Source organism: Puma concolor, chromosome C1 (assembly GCF_028749965.1).
Source record: "Puma concolor isolate L17-30 chromosome C1, mPumCon1.1.hap2, whole genome shotgun sequence".
In the NCBI taxonomy this organism is placed as follows: domain Eukaryota; kingdom Metazoa; phylum Chordata; class Mammalia; order Carnivora; family Felidae; genus Puma; species Puma concolor.
In genome coordinates, this window is record NC_141674.1 from 215,593,762 (window position 1) to 215,614,111 (window position 20,350).

General features: G+C 43.0%; 1 protein-coding gene across 5 annotated transcripts in view; it reads left to right on the forward strand.

Annotated features, from left to right (window-relative positions):
* LOC147578739 (DIS3-like exonuclease 2) overlaps positions 1-20,350 on the forward strand; it is a 179,507-nt gene that overhangs the window by 142,190 nt on the left and 16,967 nt on the right. Inside the window, exons 8-9 of one of the 5 annotated variants that reach the window (XR_015255628.1) lie at positions 12,661-12,761; positions 17,589-17,836. Coding sequence is in view for 2 of the 5 variants with exons in the window: in XM_086719930.1 (XP_086576056.1) it covers positions 12,661-12,761; positions 17,589-17,757 (270 nt within the window). In the remaining 3 variants the exon portion in view is untranslated. Of the gene's footprint in view, positions 1-12,660; positions 15,719-17,588; positions 17,838-20,350 lie in introns of those variants that run through there. The other 4 variants (XM_086719930.1, XR_015255629.1, XM_086719932.1 and 1 more) reach the window with 4 other exon arrangements.

The following is a 20,350-nucleotide window of genomic DNA, read 5'->3' on the forward strand; positions in this document are numbered from 1 at the left end:
CTTCCTGCAGAGGTTCTCAGATCCCATATCAGTGATGACCTCTCATGGCTCTCTTTGGCTGTTCTTGCCCACCAGGGATCTCCTGCCTGCCTCTCCAGCTTATGTTCTTGCAGCTACCACTCAGACCTTAGGTCCAGCCAAGCTGGACTTCGTATTGGTCCGAAATACTCCCTGCCCTCTTCTGCCTTTGTGCATCTGTGCCTCTTTTTTTTTTTTTTTTTTGCCGTGAATGCTGCCTAATTATCCATCTCCTGTGAAAATCATCCCTCCAATCTTCAAATTTCAGCTGTCATTTTACACGTGTATTAATTATCTATTGCTGTGTAACAAACTGCCACATACTTAGTGGCTTAATGTAACATTTATTTTCTTGCATTTTCTGTGGGTCAGTGTAGCATCATAAGAAATATATATTTGGCCTCTGCCCCCAGTTCTTGACACAGAACTCCTAAAACCCTGGGAATTTCCTTAGTGATAGTGGTGCTAGGAGCATCTTTTGTTCTAATATTTGGTCTTTGACCCCGGTTCCCGACACAGAGCTCCTAAATCCCTTGGAATTTCCTGAGTGATAGGAGTATCTATTGTTCCATGAAGTGAGTCTTGATGGACCCCTGGATAGCTTCAGGATGGGGACTGGTTACCCAGAAGACCAAGCCATGATTAGAAACTTGAAATTTTCATCCCTACCCGCCATCCTCTAGGGAGGGGAGAAGGGCTGGCAGTTGAGTGATAATTGATCATGCTTATGTGATGAAGCCCTCGTCAAAATTTCTGAACTCACAGGTTTGGGTTCGTGAATGCATCTCCATGCTGAGAGGGTAGTGCACCCCACTCCAGATACTTTCAGACCTCACCCTGTGTGCCTCTTCATCTGGCTATTCGTCTGTATCCGTTATTATATTTTTTGTTCTAAGCAGTAAACGTACATTAAGTGTTGCCCTTAGTTCTTTAAGCCTTTATAGCAAATTATTGAACCTGAGGAGTGGGTCGTGGGAATTCTCCCCCGCCCCCCAATATGTAGCCAACTCAGAAGTGTGGGTAACCTAGAGACCCACTACGTACGTTTGGTGTCTGAAGTTGGGGGTGGTCTTGTGGGACTGAACCATTAACCTGTGAGGTCTGTACTAACTCTAGGTAGTTAGTGTCTGAATTGAATTAAATTGTAGGACACCCAGAGAATTAGGGAATTGCTTGGTGTGGAAAACCCATACATTTGGTGTCCAAGGTGTCGTGAGTATAGGATATGAGGTTCTCCTTTAGTCAGGAATCTGGGAATGGCTTGGTTCTGTCCTCTGCTTCAGAGTTTCCCACAAGGCCATAATCAAGGTGTCACTCAACTGAAGGCTAAGCTTATGTGGTTGTTGGCCGTGTTCAGTTCCTTGTGGGCTCTTGGGCTGAGATCTCAGTCCTTGCCGGCTGCTGACCAGAGGCTGCCTCAGCCCCTTGCTGCATGGGCCTCTTTATGTGGCAGCTGGCTTCACTGGATCCAGTGAGGGGATCTGCTAACAAGATGGAAGAGACAGTCTTATGTAACCCAGTCATTGAAGTGACAGCCCATCATCTTTGCCACATTCTGTTGGCTGGAAGGAAGATACAGGCCCTTCCCACACTCGGAGGGAGGGGATTATACACAGATGTGTAGCCCAGGAGGTGCGAGGATCCGTGGGGGCCATATTAGAGCCTGCTCACTGCAGGATGTTTCCTCCGTTACCTATTTCTTCCAACTAAATGTGCGATGTTTCCCTTCTGTGATTCTTCTTCATAGCTGCTTTTTTTTCAGTCTGTGTTCCATCACTGATCTTATTATGGTTGGATATTTTCTTCTCTCCCCTTATGTAACTGTTTTTGCTTATCTTTCATCCCCTTGCAACTCTGAGAACTGAGTCTTACATTAAGCAAAAGTTCTGCGAAAGACCCCTTTTTTTTCCTTCTTCGAAACCGATGAAGGACCAAGGTCCCTCTCCTGCTTAACACCTGAGTCCTTTGGGTCCACAGCAGCCACACAGGATCCATTATAAAACCTTCAGATTCACCAGTTTGGCATCAAAAGCAATGACTCATTCATGTCTATATAACCTGGCTGGGGTGATCCACATTAGTCTGATTTGCATTTAGAGTTAGAGCTTGTTACCTTATTAAGGAGAAACAATTTTCCGTCAGAGATGCTTCAGACATTAGCTGTTTTTGAGTGGTGCATTGTTCTGTTTCCGGGGCCTGATGGATCTCAGATAATGAGGCAGTCTGTAAAAATCAACTTTTTCTTCAAACTGTTTTCTTTTGCCTATTAATGATCACTTTGTGATCATGCCTTTTTTAGGTCACAGCAAGTGAATTGATAAAGATGACTGGCTCTTGGAGAAGCAGCATTTTAATTCTTTCCCTTTTGCCCGAGCAGTGGGCTGGATCTTACTATTCCCATTCAGTAGGGAATATCTGAGAGATGTTCAGTAGGATAAAATATCTCATGTACTTTAAGAGGCTTGGGGCATAAGAGAGATATGTGTTTGATATATGTGGGACTGAAGACTCAGAAAACAGCAAAACTCATCTAGTCTAGCTTCCCATGTTTGAGGCCAGTCTCCACTTAACCCTCCAAGATAACTTAGTACCTTTTTCATTTCTTGAAGTTTTGATGGACCTTAGAGGTCGAGTAAATAAACACCAGTTTGATTCTAGTAAACACTGTGTTTCTCGTGTTGAAATGGTCTCGTTATAATCAGATGGAAAGGTTGTCCCCTTTAAGAAAACCTCAGATGAAAGTCAGCTTAAACTTGAAGGAATCATCCGTCTGCTGGGAAAGATGCAGAATTAGTAAGTTAAAGCCAGCTACATTGTGTGCCTACATTTTGGGTCTTTGGGGAGCCATGAAACTAAAAGCCAATTAAAGCTTTAGTGGAGAAAAATTTTAAAGTGGTTTCTCCTGGGCAAGAGAAAGATTTGGAGCAGAGAGTGCTTGGGGAAAAGCAGGAGAGTGTTGACGATGTAATTAATACAGTTCACAGCTGGAATGGGAATCCGTGCAGAGCTCCATCTGAGAAGATGGCCCTGTGAGAAACTCAGGTTTGGGCCTGAAAGCCACACTATCTAAGGTTTCGGCTCCAACTCAGGAACCTGAAGGCATCTGCATGGTCAGCCTGATGTGGAGGGTGACCAAATCCTGCCATGATGAGTACCTCTTTTCTTAACCTCTCACCGGTCCGCAGATGAGAACAGTATAGAAAAATTGGTAGTGAGGGGGTTTTTCCCCTCCTAATGCTTGAGTGTTAGCTTTCCTTTTGTTCATCTGTTCTTCCTTTTACTCTTAATTTGTTAAGTCCTTCCTTCCCCAGCCTCGACCCATCTGTCTGCTCTCAGACATTATCATCTAATTGATGTTCCCAGCCTCTACCCCAAGATGTAGAACCATATCTCCAGCTTGGGTAGAGGATATTGTCATAATTATATCCCATTGTCATCCCAAACTCAAAATTTGCCCCAAACAGAGTTGATTGACTTCTCCAAGTGTCTTATCACTCAGGCAGATCTCTCAAAATCATGTTTTCTTTTCTGTTCTCACTTCCATCAATCCTGTGAGGGTCCTGAAGGTTGTATGGCATCATGGGAAGAGCACGAGGTACCAGCATTCATGACACTTAAGTTTGAATCCTGCCCTTGCCACTTCCCAGCTGGTATCCACGGGCAAGCCTGTTACTTGATCTTTGTGAGCCTCATTTCTCTTCTGTCTGCAATTGGCATGATAATACCCACCTACCTCATTGGATTATTGGAGAATACTAAATGTGGTGGTGTATGTAAATCACCTAGCACAGTGCCAGATGTGTGCAGTAGGTGCTTTAATATCTAGTTCCTAGTTTTATTTTGAATGCACAGAGCACAGTGCCTGGCATGTTCAGGGCCACTGTTTGGGGATGCCATTTGCATTTGATCCTCCGCTGGAATTGTGGATCCCAGCTTGGAAGGTAGTGGATACCCTCCACTTCCTCTAGCCCTTTTCAGCAGAGGAGTTTGGCTTACATGTTTCAGAGAAAACAAAAGCTGCCCACCCCCCACGGTCCCTCTCAGCTTTCAGCCACCATATTTACAGATGGCTTGTCTCCTCCTCCGTTTACAGAGAAGGTGGCATCTCTGTCCTGCTGCCTGAAGCTGCCTGAAGCTAATCTTTTTCCCTTGGTTCTGGATCCCATCCCTTCCTGCCCAGGGCCCCCTCCTGTTCCTAATTGTGGCCTCTTCAACCACACCTTCTGTAGTGGTTCCTTCCCATCAGCAATTAACTGTGACCGAGACTCCCTTATCTTAAAAAAATAAAGCAGCAACCATGTTGTAATTTCTCTCTACCCCTACAGCTACCACCCTGTATTATTCCACTTCTTTGTGGTCAGACTTCCGGAGCCTGGTCCACACCCTCATCTCCTCAGTTTACCATTCATTTAGTTCCCTGCGCACGGCATTCTGACTTCACTGTGTTTCCTTCTTTCAAATTAGTCTTACTGGGGTTGCCTGTGACTTTGTTACTAAGGCCACTCTGCTGACCATCCTTTCCCTGTTAAAATGCTTGATTTTGTTTTGTTTGTTTTGTGTTTCTTCTCTCACCCCACATTAGCCTGATTTTTCTCCCACTTCCCTGACCATACCTCAGTTTCCTTGCAGGCTTTTCTACTCCTGCTTTCTTAAATATTGGTGTTTCTCCCTGCTTTGACCCTTCTAATTTGACCCATTTCCGAAGAGGCCAGCGCACTTATCCATTTGCCCTCAGTACACGGGGGACACCCTCATTTCCGTCTCCAGCCCAGACTCTCTCTTAAGCATCAGATCACCTCAGACTCACTAAGTCCCAACTGAACTTCCATCGCCTCCTGGTTGCCTGTGGATGCTCTTCCTGTGGTGGCTCATACCCCATTTGTCTGTAGCGTGGTTCGTACACTTTAGTGTGAGTCAGAATCAGAACCCCCTGGGGTGCTTGTACTAACAGACTGCTGCCCCCACTCCCCGCCCCCAGGTCCTGAATCAGTAGATCTGGGCGGGGCCTGAGAACTTGCATTTCCAAGAGTTCCCAGGTGATGCTGCTGCTGCTGGTCCGGGACCTCTACTCTGAGAACTTCTGTTTACGGAATTAAGGCAGCTTTCCCCATTTCTTACTCTTCCCCGTATGACCTCCCTCCCTCAGCTCCCTGCTAGCTCCAAATAATCATGTCAATCTTGCCTTGTAAGTACCTCTCTATATAGAACCCTCAATCCCCTCTGCCACTAGTCTGATTGATTGCAGTAACCAGCTAACAACTGGCTTCTCTCTCTCCAGTCTCACTTCTCCTAAATCTGCCCCCTACATAGCAACCAATGTGAGCCTCTGAAAGCGTAAGTCATGTTAGTCTCCCGCCTACTTTTTTCTATAGCTCTTCATTGCCTTTGGGATAAATCCACACTTCCTCATGTTGACCTGGCCTCTGTCTGCCTGCATAGCGCCAGCTCGTCTCCCCTTACTGCACATTGAAGGCACCAAGCGTACAGAACAGTGTATGTAATGCAAATATATATTGTATAGCAATTAGTGTGTACTGTATTCTAGCCACTATAGCACTTTTACACACATTAATTTCATTTAGTTTTCCCATTAACCCTGTAAGATTGGTTACATTTTACAGAGGAAATGTGGCCCATTTTATAATGTTGCCATCATCCTGTACACCAGTCATGTGCAGTCTTTTGTGTCCAGGATAGCAGGGTTGTATTCACTCCAAACTCATTGCAACAGCTCATAATAATAATAATAATAATAATAATAATAATATCAACAACAACAATATATTAATAGTATCTAACATCTCTGTTTTTGTTATTGTACTTTGTGCCAGGGCACTACCTATAAACATAAATCATGGAAACTGTTCCTGATTTCCTAAGAAGGAAATTCAGAAAGAAGGAGTAACTCTTTCAAAGCCACATAGTTTAAGGTCACAGGACCTAGGTTTGAATTTAGGTCTTGTGACTTCAAAGCTCATGCTTTTAACTACTCTATCATCTGTAGGGGTGGAAGCAGTAAAATTATATGGAGAGCCATTTATCACTTGGCATCAATGTCTATCTATAACTGAATTATAAAATTTTTGGCAAGCCTCCCCTCCTCATTGGAACCCACCCACATGTACCTATCTTTCTTCCAGATCTCATTCAACTGTGGTGGCTGGACTTGGAGTCATACTGGGTCCTGACTCACCCTCTACTAACCATTTTCTTGAATGAACCCTGGGAGAAGTTACTTTACCTTTGAACTGCTGATTACTAGTCTCTAAAAATCAAAATAGTAATACTTCCTTCATGGAGTTGCTGAGAAAAAAAGTGTGAGAGTACCAGCCTTTTCTCTCACCCCTTGTGCTTCTGTCTTATGTAACATTAGGCACGATCACAGGAGCTTCCTTACTGCCTCCCTGTTGTGTTTCCTGTATAGATCACCACTGCCCCCTCCCCTGTTCCTACCCCATCAGTGTCCCTAACTATGCTCTACACTGCTACCTGAAAAATATTTGTAAAATACAAATCCCAGGGACTTTCTGTTAATAGTAATGGTGGGCTGTTATTAAGACACACTTCTGCCCACTGAAGAAACTAAAAATATTTGAATAAAGTGAAAAAAAAAAACTAAAACTTAGACCATTAAAGAGCTAACAAGCATTACCAGGTTAAAACTGGAATGGGGAACCCAGGCAATAACTGCAGATTTGACCAGCAGTGGTGGGGAACAGAAATAAAGCAGCTGGGGTCTCACAAGAAGGTGGGACATCAAAGGGCTACACCATGTGGGTGAGGGTAGACCTGAAATGTACCAGCTCACAGGTGGAATTACAGTCTGGCTTCAAACTGACTGGGTCAACCAAGGAATCTCCAATCTTGAATTGGCTTAAGGGCTGGCATGCTTGCAGGTATCTGGCAAAACCAAGTGGAAGTTCTTTCCAAAGGAAGGTTTCTTCAACCTAGGCCTCAAATTATTCAGTGATCAGTGCATAAATATAACCAGGCACCCAAGGAAACCATACTCCAATGGCAAGAACCATCAACAACCATAAACAATAGAAACAGCCCTTCATAAATGTCAACAGATAATGGAATCATCACCATCTGTAAAAAACTACTGTATTTAAAGAAATAATAAAAGATAAGCTTGAACATATCTACAAAAAGTAGGAAACCATGAAATATGGCAAAACAAATTGGAAAAGAAACCAAATAAAAATTCTAGAGACAAAACATAACCATAATGAAATTAACTCAGTGGATGAGGAAAAGTATAGTGTTTTTGATTACATAGTTTAAAGAACAATGCCTCAATGGACAAATTTAACAGAAGACAGGATGAAGCTGAAGAGAAAATTAACAAAGTGGAAGGCAGTAAGAAAAAATTACCAGAGTATAGCATGGGGAGACAAATAGAAAACACAGAAGAGGAGGGTCTAAATAAGTTAAAGCTCCTTCTAAGAAGGAGATGAGTGAAAGAAATAAGCAAAATGAAATTTGAAGGTAGTAGCTGAAATGTTCCGTAACAGGTGAGATACCAAATCACAGATTTAAAATTTTTTTTTTTAACGTTTATTTATTTTTTTGGGACAGAGAGAGACAGAGCATGAACGGGGGAGGGGCAGAGAGAGAGGGAGACACAGAATCAGAAACAGGGTCCAGGCTCTGAGCCATCAGCCCAGAGCCCGACGCGGGGCTCGAACTCACGGACCGCGAGATCGTGACCTGGCTGAAGTCGGACGCTTAACCGACTGCGCCACCCAGGCGCCCCCCAAATCACAGATTTAAGATGACCTGTGATTACAAGTAGAATTTTTTGAAAATCCAGACTTAGGTACATCAAGAGGAACTACCAAGAAAACCAAAGGCAAAGAGAAAATCATAAAAGCAGCTAGAGAAAATGACAGATTCACTTCAAAGGAGCAACAGACTGACCATTGACATCTCATCAAATATAACTCTGATTATATTACTGTCAAAATTTTCAATAACTTTTCATTTCTATAACATAAAATACATACCCTTCAGCATATCACATAAAGCCTTTTGTGGTCTGATTCCTGCAACTTGTTTAGATACATAGAAACTTCCTCCTTCTCAATTTATTCTTGATTGTGTGCCTTTGCACATGTTCTCTTCCTCTCTGGAATGCTCCCTATGCCCATCCATCTAACTAGCTCCTGCTCAGTCTTGCCAGTTTCACTCAGGTTTACTGTCAAGCTGCCTGGCTCCCTTCTCACTGCCTTTGGGCACACTGCTTACCAGTAGTTACCAACACCATGTACTTTCACTGTTTGAATCTTTGTCTCATTTCTAGCATATTAGTCTCAGAGGACAGAGACAGGGCCATTTGCAGTGCCTGATATTCCACAGATGTTCAAGACCTTCACTGGGTTGACTTCAGCATTTCAGTTAGTTCCAGCTACTTAAATATCTTGATGTAGGTTTTCATGGCTCTTCCCATGATGTTCTGATTCTTGCTTGTATGGAGAACTGGTCACCACAGTCAGCACCAGGATCCCTGCACGTCAGTGACTGGCCCTGCCTCTTCATCACTCCCGTGTCCTTGATGAAACTAAAATGAAGTTGTGGTGTGGAGCAAATGAGGTAATGTGTGTGAACATGCTGTGAAAACTGGCACCACTCAGTTCATTAGCTTTATTTCAGAGTGAGAGACTTGGTTGGGCTGCAATTTGTGAAGGAGGGAACTCATCGCTGCCCCTGAGCTTTGGCTTGGCAAGATCTGGATGTGAGTCCTGGGACGACTATCAATGTCATCCCTGGCAAACTTGCAGCATAGCAAATGATTATAACATGAATGTTTCCTTGCCCCTGGGAGGACTTGTCCTGCTGCTTCTAGGTTTCCATGGGGAGAGGGGCCCATAAAATAAGTTTCCCTGGTTGTTTGATTTTGAGAGATCTGAAGGGAAATATTTTCATATTTCATACATATCACAGTTTTCACTGAGTTCTTGTTGGAAATAGTAAATTCCTGTGGCCCTTTGTCAAGAGATGACAAAAGATTGGGTCTGCCAGTTTGTCACTTGTTTAAATGGATACATTGAAACTCCTTTTGCCCAGTTCCTTGCCTTTTTCTTCACATTGCCCCACTTGGCATTATAGTTAAGTCATCTGAAAACCTTTTGATGTGTTTGTAAAACATTAACTATCATTAGACTTGTCAGTTTGTTGTTTATGTATGAGAAGACCAAATCAGGACCATTTTTCTTACCAAAACCAGGTGTTGGGTTTGCACTTGATAGATGTCAAGTGGCAATGCCAACCCCACCAAGCCATGGCATTTTTATTTTTTAAATGTTTAAAATAGAAGCTTCAGATTATCTATAGAAAGAGATTAGACTTTTTCTTCCTAGAGTATTTCTTGGGGGCTATTGTTAGTGTACTATATCTATTTCTTAGAAAAATCTCTCTTTTAGATGAAGAATTTTTGGTAGTCACTAGTTTCTAGATTTTTTTTAACTAGAAGGGACCACAAAATGCATGGGCCACCTCTGCCTTCACTATGACAAAACTGAAGGCCATGGGGATGCAAAACCTTTACCCTTGTGAGCACTACCAGCCTGTCCTATTCTAGTAATTTCTTCATGGAGAAATTACTCCTCTAGTCTTTCCTGTACCAGGGAAATGTCTCTTGTACCGGGTTGATGTCTCTATCAACCTAGCTGCCGATGTCAGAAAGCTGGAAATAGTCCTTCACTTCTCATAGTTAATGATATCTGGTGACCATCAAAATCTATTGGTTCCACTCCAAAATATGTCTTAGGTGGTTCTTTTTAATTCCATCTGCAGTACCTGCATCGTAGTACTGTCCTCGCCTGTCTGGACTGCTGTGGTAGCTCTTAACTGGCCTTCCTAGTTCCACTCTTAGCTTGCTTGAACTGCACCTTGGGCAGTGTCATCTTGTGCAAAATCCTTAGCCAGTTTCCCACCGTATTTAGGTTTCAATTCAGGATGCTTAAATCCTAGAAGACCCCAGCTGACTTGACTCTTGCTACCTCTCATTCTCATCCCTTGCCATGCTCATTCTTGGGCTTGCTCCATTCTGGCTCCACGGTCTTCTTTCTGTTCCTTGTTTGTGCCAGAACTTTCCACTCTGTCTGCCTCTTCCCAAGTGCCATTTCCCACCTGGGGTTTTCTGTCCCCTTCTTCACTCCTGTACGCACCATCCTCAGGTCTCAGCTTAAATGTCACTTCCACACAGGGCCTTTCCCTGACCCCTTTGTCTAAATTGCATATTGGGAGGATTCTTCCTCCTTGGAACTATTCTTTCCTTCTTAGCCTTCATCACAGTTTATAACTTTATGTTTATCGAGTGGTTATTTATTCGAATATCACTCATACATTAAATGTTCTGTAAAGGCTGGAACCATATTTCTTTTATTCACCACTGAATCCTTAATGCCCCTTGCTCAATAAATACACATGGAATAAATGAATAAATGAAGAATCTTGTGATTAAACAATGCAGTAGGTTCTCTCATTAAACTGACAACTTTGCTATTTAGCGTAGCAAGACGTAGTTGTTGGAAACCTATTAAGGTGATTCACCTTTCTTCTAACCTGGCATTGCGTTTCTTCACATTCATTGAACGTATCTGTGATGCTCTCCTGCAGGGCTATAAACTTCAGTTTAATTTATTAGAATGCATCTTTGAACAAAGCTTTATTTCTGTCAGGACTTCCTTATGAACACAGAACCTGAAAAGGTCATGTTCAGGGGTGGTATCTGAAAATCATGATTGGGCTCACTTCCATGGCTTGCCTTTTTTCTCTGGATGCAACCTGGCATAACCTTTGGAACAGAAGACTTTCTTGTTGTTGGGGTGCAATGTAAGGCAACAGTCATTTTAAGTTGGAAGCATCAGCGACTATGACAGAAAGTTGCATGCCCAGGATTTGGGCTGCCTGAGAAGACCCCTCACTACCTTGTCTTGATTGCCAACTCTTGAGACTATTAACTCAGATAGCAGATATGTAGGTAGAGTGTACTGGTTTGTTGGTAGTCCCAACCTCTTAATCTTTCTTGAATGACCTTGTTCTGCAAAACACATTGGCAAGATATGTTATGGAACATATCAACAACTTGTGTGTGTGTGTGTGTGTGTGTGTGTGTGTGTGTGTTTTCTCTTTTTCTCCCCAAGAATATAAAAGATGTTGTTCTGGGAACATCTAATGATCTTGTAATCCTGAACTATGGTCTAAAATAAAAGGTAAATATTCTCTTTTACTGATGGACAGGGTGATCCACAATGGGAAAGTTTTCGTTTGTTTTTTCTTTTTAGAAAACAATGAGAATTCTGCTTTCAGTGGGCACTATGGTAGGTATATTTCAGCATAGATAGAAAAGCTGATCATTTAAGCTGATCATTAAGCTGATTAAGATGATCATTCTTTTTTTTTTTTTTTTTTTTTTTTTTTTTATTTTTTTGGGACAGAGAGAGAGACAGAGCATGAACGGGGGAGGGGCAGAGAGAGAGGGAGACACAGAATCGGAAACAGGCTCCAGGCTCCGAGCCATCAGCCCAGAGCCTGACGCAGGGCTTGAACTCACGGACCGCGAGATCGTGACCTGGCTGAAGTCGGACGCTTAACCGACTGCGCCACCCAGGCGCCCCTAAGATGATCATTCTTAAGCCCCAGTAGGTCAGATCATGTCAGTGTTTCCAGAGTATGCCCAGAATGCTAACAATTGGCCTTAAGTTGAGCCTTTGCTAAGAACCACCCAGCCCTGAAAAGGATTCATTTATTTATTTATTTTGGCCCTGGTAATGTCTAAATGATAAGTGCAAGTCCCTCTTAGCTATCTGGAGTGGGTCCCACATGAATTTGTTGTGACCCCTAGAATCTAGAAACTCCAGTAAGGTTGGATAAGATATTTAGTGGGGGAACTCCAAAGTAACACATGAAAATACAAGATATTAAATGTTCAGAAGTGTGTAATTTGCTGCATTTATTCATGAGTGGTTTTAATACTTCTGGTACAGAGCCTAACTCTCTTTTTATTGGGGAGATGTGGTTTCAGTTTCTTGGGTGAATGTGCATTTTATAAGTTTCTTAAGAAAGGAAATTAAACATTAAAAGCCTTTAAATACTTTACTCTTTATATAATGTCACTAAGAAAAGCCAGGAAAATTAGGGTTGGCTTATTTATTTATTTATTTATTTAATAAATATAATCTATTTTCCACCATTTTGTTTGTTATGGCTGGTATCAAAGTAGTTTTAAAAGTTAACATTTATTTTGATTTCAGCAGATGTGCATAATAAATTAACCTATCTCTGTTCATTGTGGGCTGGGGCAGTATTTCACATCTAGTTTGTTTGGCATTTTGACACAGCTGATTTAGTTCAATTCAACATAGTTTGACACTCCCGCTTATATGACACTTAGCATATGAATAACATTAAATAGATCAAATGCGGCCTGCTGAGTAAGAGCATTCATGCAGGTTGGTGATGTGACTGACCTTAGCTAAGACCCTTAACCACCGTGGGTCTGGGTTTCCTTTTCTGTAAAATGAGCAGTTGAGAGTAAATGGTGCTCTGGATTTAAAAACTCCGTGACTCCGTATGCCTAATAGATATGCATCTAACTGATTCCTTTCTCTCTTTTTCACTCTCTCCTTAATTTAGGAAAAGAAGATGCCGATGCCCCCGTCACAAAAGATGAGAGCACCTCCATGTCACAGGACACAAGAGTTTTATCAGAGAAGTCTCTGCAAAGATCAGCAAAGGTCATTGCATTCAGATTTTCTGCACTTGTCCAAATGACTGTCACCTGAGCTACCTATCAAAGGTCTCTCATACGATTCAGTTAGGACTCTAGTTGGTCAGTTAATCCGAAAAGTCAGTGGAAGCAAGGAGTCATAAAAAGCTAATGTTTTTTTATAACTTTAAGTATATATGTATGTGTTGATTTGTCTGTGTTTGGATGAAGGTCCAAAGTCTTTTCTTTGTGCGTGGGTTTGTTTATTGAAGTTTTATGTTATGTTTTTCTGCTTAAACCACACTTGTAATGTGACATCTTTGATTTCCAGTTTGGGTTATGTGAAGTGGAATGAGGATTTAGGCTCTAGTGAAGCAATATGAATGTAGACTCCTTCTAGATTCTCAGTTTTTTTGCTCCATATTTTTTAATGTTGTCATGTCCACATCTCATTCAAAAGCAAGTTTTTAGTGTCCTTTTTAGTTTTTCTCAAGTATTCAATTTAGTTATTATAGACACAAAAAGTTGCTTTTGTATCCTATCTTTGTTGCTCTGCATAATTCAATTTTAGTTTTCAATTATACATGCCAGTGGCATATTCAGATGTGGGATCAACCACGGCTGCCCCTAACTGTGCAAACAGCTCATGGTGGAACAGGTGGTTCAGTGAGTGGTAGTAAAAGCATGAGGCTTTCTCCACCCGAGGCATCCTTCAGCACATTTAACCTGTGGTGGTAGTGTTGCCACTCAAGCTAGCAAATCGGTCAGGATGGTATTTCTTGCATATTGACCTGAGGACATTTCTAAATTATGTCACGTATGTGTTACCCTCAACTGCCTGCCCGGCTATTTTAATAAGCATTTTGAACACTCACCGTGTAACAGGCAACGTGCTAGGTATGGAAGATCATAATGAATTGAAAACCTGCGGGCTGGATCCAGCTTACAAACCTGTGTTTTGTTTGACCTGTGCAGTATTTAAAACTTTTGACTAAGTAGCTTACTGAAAAAATCAGACTTCTGGCTTCTCTTGACGACACAAAACATCCGGCAACACTGGGCCACATTCTTACGTGACTGTAGTCGGAGCTGAGTACAGGCAGCCCTCTGTAGATGGAACCTGTGTTCTGCAATTTGCTGCTGCCCCCCAATGGTACCCTCTCTCTTGCTGGGTTGGTTTGTTATGGGGGGATAGTTTCTCAGTGAATTCAATCTAAAATCACAAGGCAAAACAGCACTTGTATGCAAAACTTATGCTGTGGTCAAGTCATTTCTACTACAGCTGATGTATGAATCACAACTGATGTCAAACTGCTTCATACATTTCCCATGCTGTCAGATATTAAAACAAGAAGCAAGGACTTCTAGTTCAGACAAGACGGCATAGACTTGTTTCTCCTTGCTCTTTCCCACTAGTGTAACTATAAACCCTGGCAAATAATGAGAGGCAACCATAGATGAATTCTGAAAGGTGAAGAGAGGAAGGCAGGCTAGTTAGGGCCTCAAAGACTAGAGAACAACATGGCAGCAGAGAACTTTACAACCCCTCCACCAACAGAAGGACACTGGGCCCAGTGTTTCTGGATCTAACTTGGCAACAGAAGGTGGCCCAGGCAGACTCGCTCCTCACTCAGATCTAGCAGGAGTCCCTCCAGCAACACCAGGCGGTCCTGACAGTACCTTTAAGAGGGATTGAGTGGGAGCCTTGCTGACAATAAGTGGCCAGGACAAAGGCCCCCCTTCCCTGCCACACCTGAGACTTCTCTCCCAAGAAGACCAAGAGACACCGGACATTGGGTGGCTCTGGCATGGGGGTTCTGCCAAAGAAGTGGCCCAGCCCCGGAAGCCTCTTTGTCTCTTTGGGCCTGAGGTTTCCCTCCTCCCTGCCCCCCATCCCGGGGTAGCAGATGGCTGGAGAACCATTAAAGGAGATCCTGCCGCAGCAGGTGTGTGGTCCAGGAAACCTTTATCCTCATTTATCTCATGGGTCTGAGACGCCACTTTCCTACCCAGGGACACTGGGTGGTCAGGCGGCACTGGTAAAGGGGGTCCTACCACAACGAAAATCGTTAAGTGGGAAGTTTCTTTGTCTCTGCACGGACACAGATTGGGATTTGTTCTTAATCCATATTAGAGAGTCCAGGTGGCCAGCCCCGAGGAAGTTCTTTCCGTGCCCTCAGGCAGTACCAGCAGAGACCTGCCGGAGCCCCACTGGTTCCATGCCAACGAAACATACCAAAATAGTACTGCAAAGGGACGCCTGGGTGGCTCAGTCGCTTAAGCATCTCACTCTTGATTTCAGCTCAGGTGATCATGGTCGTGGGATTGATCCCTGCGTCAGGCTCCGTGCTGGGCGTGGAGCCTGCTTAAGATTCTCACTCCCTCTGACTCTGCATCTCTTTTTCTCTCAAAAAAAGAAAAAGGAGAAGAATAAAAAGAGAATTGCAGTCTCTGACAATTAAATTATCATTGGAACTACAGCCCACAAGAGTAGTCCAGGCCCCGTGTGCTACATCTAGACAGAGTGGCCTGCCTTCTAAAAGATTTAAATAAGACCTTGAATCTCCTTTTATAATATCCAAAAGGTCCAGGATACAATAGAAAATCATTCATTATACCAAGAACTAGGACATTGTCACGTGCCTGAAGAGAGACAACTGATGCCAACAGTGAGATGTTACTGTTATCTGACAGTGATTTTAAATCAGTCAAAAAACAATTAGAAATTCTCTTGAAACAAATGCTTCAAACATTAGAAATTCTCTTGAAACAAATGAGAAAATAGAAAATCTCAGCAAAGAAGTAGAAGTTATAAAAAAAAAAGAACCAAGTTGGAAATTATAAAACTAAAAGATACAGACAGAAATAAAATACTTTTAGGATGAACTCAGTAGGAGAGTAGAGGTGATTCAGCATAAAATGAGTTAACTTGGGAACAGATCAGTAAAATTTACCCAATCTGGACGGAAAGAAAATAGGCTGAAACAAATGAACAGAGCTTCAGGAAGTTGTGGGGCAATACAATAGATTCAGCGTTCAAATAATTGGAGTCCTAGAAGGAGAGGATCACCAAGAGAGTGGGGCTTGTAGATTGTGCTGACAGGGAACAGGTAAAAAATACTAGAGATTTTGAGATTAGAGCAACAATTGTATAACATGAGTGTGTAATGGTATTCATCTGTGTCATTGTAATTCTGTCTTGACGGACTCGGTAGCTTGTGTTGAAGTAGAGAAGAGCAGTGGCTGAACTGTCTCAGAATTGAGGATTTCTTAGGGTGGGTGCAGTGGAAAGGGCAAGAGGGGTGAGGCATCTCACGACGGTGGTGAGAGGACCAGAAGTGACAGAACGTGGTGTGTCCCTCAGAGGTAGGAAGGGATTCAGGCCTAAGAAGTAGCAAACAGACACAGACAACAGGCTAGGGTTAAGGCGCTAGTGGTCTTGATGTGGTGAAGAAGTCATGGAGGGGCACAGAAGAATAAGGGAACCGGATGCAGGTCAGTCTGAGACCGTCAGGACTGGATCAGTCCCAGAGGATGCTGAGGCCATGAGGATGAGTTGCTAAAATCAAATGGAAGGGAAGGCCACCAGCATTGAAGAAATACGGGGGCTGTAAGGACAAGATAGATCTTGGCTGAGTCATTCACCTGGAAATGTAGGCCAGGTGTTGCAGAGTGACTAGGAGGTCCATGGATGACAGTAACAAGAAGGGGACAGCCTGAACCATCAAAGGATGCAGGTGTATGCACGAGGCAAGAAAAGTAAATGGTCTGGGTGTGACTGTGCAGCACAGGAAAACAAAGATGCCTCATTGAGGGACTGTGTGTGGAGAAGGAGCAACCTTTGTCCAAAGGGCCTGGGACAGACAGAGTCCTTGTGACAGAGAAGCACACGCGAGGACCAGGTCAAGGACTCTTGACAGAGGGCACAAGAGCTTGTTGAAAACAGAATGGTGTTTTCCAAGGGGGAAGGAAGAGTCAGGAGAATGTAGAGCCTATCGTGGGACTGAGACTGGACGAGAGGACAGGTGCCTTGTGGGGCGGCAGCCAGGTGTGCCTGGGGCAGAGGAGAGGCACACTGACTGGCTGGAGGTTCTCCCTGGACAGGCTGAATGCCCTTACGGAGTCTGAGACATGAACAAGGGCAGCAGCCGGCTCAACAGCTGTCCGAACCTGTGCTCCGGGGTCAAAGTGGAACGCTGGCGAATACTTCCAGTGAATGGGGTCAAAGCGCAGAATGTCCGTGGGGGCTGGAGGGAACGCTTCAGGAAGAGGAACATCCCAGGGTGGGTGAGGGTGAGGGGATTTGCTTTCTTCAAGAATGCTTCTCTCTTGGTGGAAATAGTCTGTCCTTGTAGTGATGTGGTAGCCTGAGTCTTTGCCTGGTGAAATGAGAGAGTGGGTTTAATGTTGGAAAGAAGGAAGGTTTAAAGGTTTTCAGCTTCAAAAGGCATACTAAAGACCAGTTCCTTGTTTATATTCAGTAACATTTTTAAAAAGCAACTGCTGTGTTCACGTGGGGAAAATGTAACGCAGAGCAGATACTTGGAGCCATACTTCCCTTCTGGAGTCTTCCGAATGTCCTTGAGACGTAGGTGTCAGTTATAAAAACACTTCCATCTAATTCATCCTTGTGTTGCATAGTTTTCATTGGATAAATATGCTCACTGGACCCTTAAGTTGTTGCAGCTTAAACCTGGATTACTTAAGTCACGGAGCCTCAGCAAGCAGCACTTCATTTGGACCTAGAAAAACTGCAGGCCCAGCTAGTTGACCAAATAATATCCTGCTGACTTCTCCCAGCTGTTATCCAGTGCTGTAGATAAACAACATTTGACTCTATCTTTGGTGTTTTCAGGTGGTTTACATCTTGGACAAAAAACATTCCCGAGCAGCAACGGGCTTTCTCAAACTCTTGGCTGATAAGAACAGTGAACTGTTTAGGAAATATGCCCTGTTTTCTCCCTCGGACCACCGAGTGCCTAGAATTTATGTGCCTCTCAAGGATTGTCCCCAGGACTTTGTGACCCGGCCTAAAGATTATGCCAACACACTGTTCATCTGCCGCATCGTGGACTGGAAGGAGGACAGCAATTTTGCCCTGGGGTAGGTGACCTTTGGCAAGAAAAACCACAGATCCCAGATGGAAGTCGGTTTAGGTAGCCTTTTGGTAAACTTTTTTTGTGTATTTTAATTATTATTTCTTGATTAAAACATGGGTACTTGACATATTTGGGTCCGAGTTTTTCAGAAATTGCTCTTAGCTACCCCCTTGACCGGTCACCTATAGGTTCCTTGAATTGCCAGGCAGTCACTTTATTTTTGGTTTGGGGCATAAAATATAAGCACGTTCTGAGCTTCTCCTTGTTTCCTATTATGTCATGAATCCTGTTTGTACCTGTGAACTCCAAAGAATTTATTGCATCAAGCAACCAGACTCCTCCTTTTAGACGCTAGTGTTAAAATATGCAAAATTCCAGGCATTTCAGAGGCCCCCAGTCTTCCATGCTTTAAATTATAAACATGAAGGTGTATTTTAATGATGTGCTTTTTGGTATTGATCCTAAGGAGGTTTTACTTAGGGCATTAAGAATTAAATTACCTGACCGTAAGTAGGAAAGGGTACCCTATTTTCATGGAAGCTGTCAGGAGCCAATCTAACTTAAATGTAGATTATGTAGTCAGAGATCATCATGGGTAGCCAATTGAACAGTTCTGATCTGAAGAAACTGCTGGACCCAGCTGTTTGATCAAATGCAGTACCTGTTTTCTTACAACTGTATTCATTTTGAAAGAAAAACAATGATAAATTTTAGCTATATTTTTATCCCTTTATTATGGATGGAGCCTGGTTTATGCTTCACACAAAATAAAAATAAAGGTGTACAAGCTAGAAAAGTTTGTTCTCACACTTACTTTTAAGCCAGTTTGGTGACTTGCTTGTTAGTCATCTGACTTGTACGGGACTGGCCCTTCTGGGAGTGTCCTGTGGTTATGAGGGCCAACACTGAAGGCATGGCCACAATGTACCACTTTCATTGGATCTGTTCTATCCTTAGCCTCTTATGCCTAGCAAAGGAAGCCAAATCAAATCCGTGTGTCCCACCCCATGCCATTTAAGAGATACTGTCCTGTGCCACTTTTTCAGTGATATGGAGATCAATGTGAATAATATGATCTCAGGGCCACTCAGAAACAATTGTACTTTCTTTTCTTTGCTTTTCTTCCTCTTAAGTGGAGTGATCGCAATATCATTTTTATGCCTAACTCATTATCCAGAAGTGACGTCAACCCCTTGAGTCCTAACTAGCCCTTCTCTGAGGCTTGCCAGTTTCTCACCATCAACTCCAAATGGCCTGATAATGTCTGCGCCACCTGGCCCCTGTTGATTGTGCCGGCTGCACTCTGCCTGGCAGCGAAAAGGGAAGACTTCCCATCACAGCAGGAAATCCAGCCTTGTCTTTTATCTGCCTTTCTGTCATATCCCATTGTGTATACTTGATTGGACTACTTCCTTAGTTATCGAGTTGTATGGGCGTAGTCAAGAAATCTTTATGATGTGAGTTTCTCTTATTGCTGGAATGGTCTTACAGGTTCCTTTTTCACAGCTGAGCCATTACTTCATCAAGAACTCTTGTGGGTAAATTACAATTGAAAAAGGAGTCAAGCCTTTGAAGCAGCAAGAATATTTGCTGAATGTAAAGAAAGATCATTCTAAAATAATAGCCATATATTAATCATGTACTTCTCAAAATAAAAATATACTTAGATGGAACACTTAGTATAAAGACGTTAGAATTTGCCATTTTGTAAATATGCCTTTTAAGATCTTTGTGAAGAAGAGAGAACTTATCTTAAGAAAGCAAGAAAATGTGGTAGGTTTTCATGATACAGTCCTCAGATGCCGTGTCTCTCCTGAGGGGTGCGGGCCGCAGCTGTTGGGCCTGGTGGGGGTCCCACCTTTGCCATTTCGCTCTGGCTGTCACTACTGATCTTTAGGAACTAAGGTCAAGGCTTCCCAATCAGAACATGCTGTGCTAGGACTGCCTGGGTTTCCTCTCTCATCTTTGCCAGGTTTTGACCAGGAGTGTGAAGGTAGTACTTGCCATGGATGTGAGTGTTTGTGGTTAACTTCCCCAGAAACTATGCCTGAAAACTGAGCTTAGCCAAAGTGGCTTCCCTCTGAATTTCTTCCCTGCCCCTGCACTCTGCTCGTAAAAGTTTTGAACTTCTTCTGTCTGTGTAATTGCTACCCATTATTTAAGTCCAAAGTCATTTACTTCTTCTGCAGTTAAATTCAGTTCAGGAGACAGGTGTTGATCAACTGTGTGTAAGTCACTGTGTGAGAAATACAACGGTAAACAGGGTATGGTTTTTTTTATTCAAAGAAACAATAGCCTAACGCAGAGGGACTGTACATAAGTGTCATAGGATTAATTTGACTCTAAGAAATGGAATCCTCCTTGAGCTAATTTAAATAAAAGTGGAAATTAGTATGAGAAACTGGTGGTTCTCCTAAAACCAAGGGCAGGAAATGGAGGCAGGCCTCATGAGGATCTCAGAACTCACAAGGTGGCAGAGGAATCACAGCTGCTCTCTCAACGACCCTGACAAGTCCCA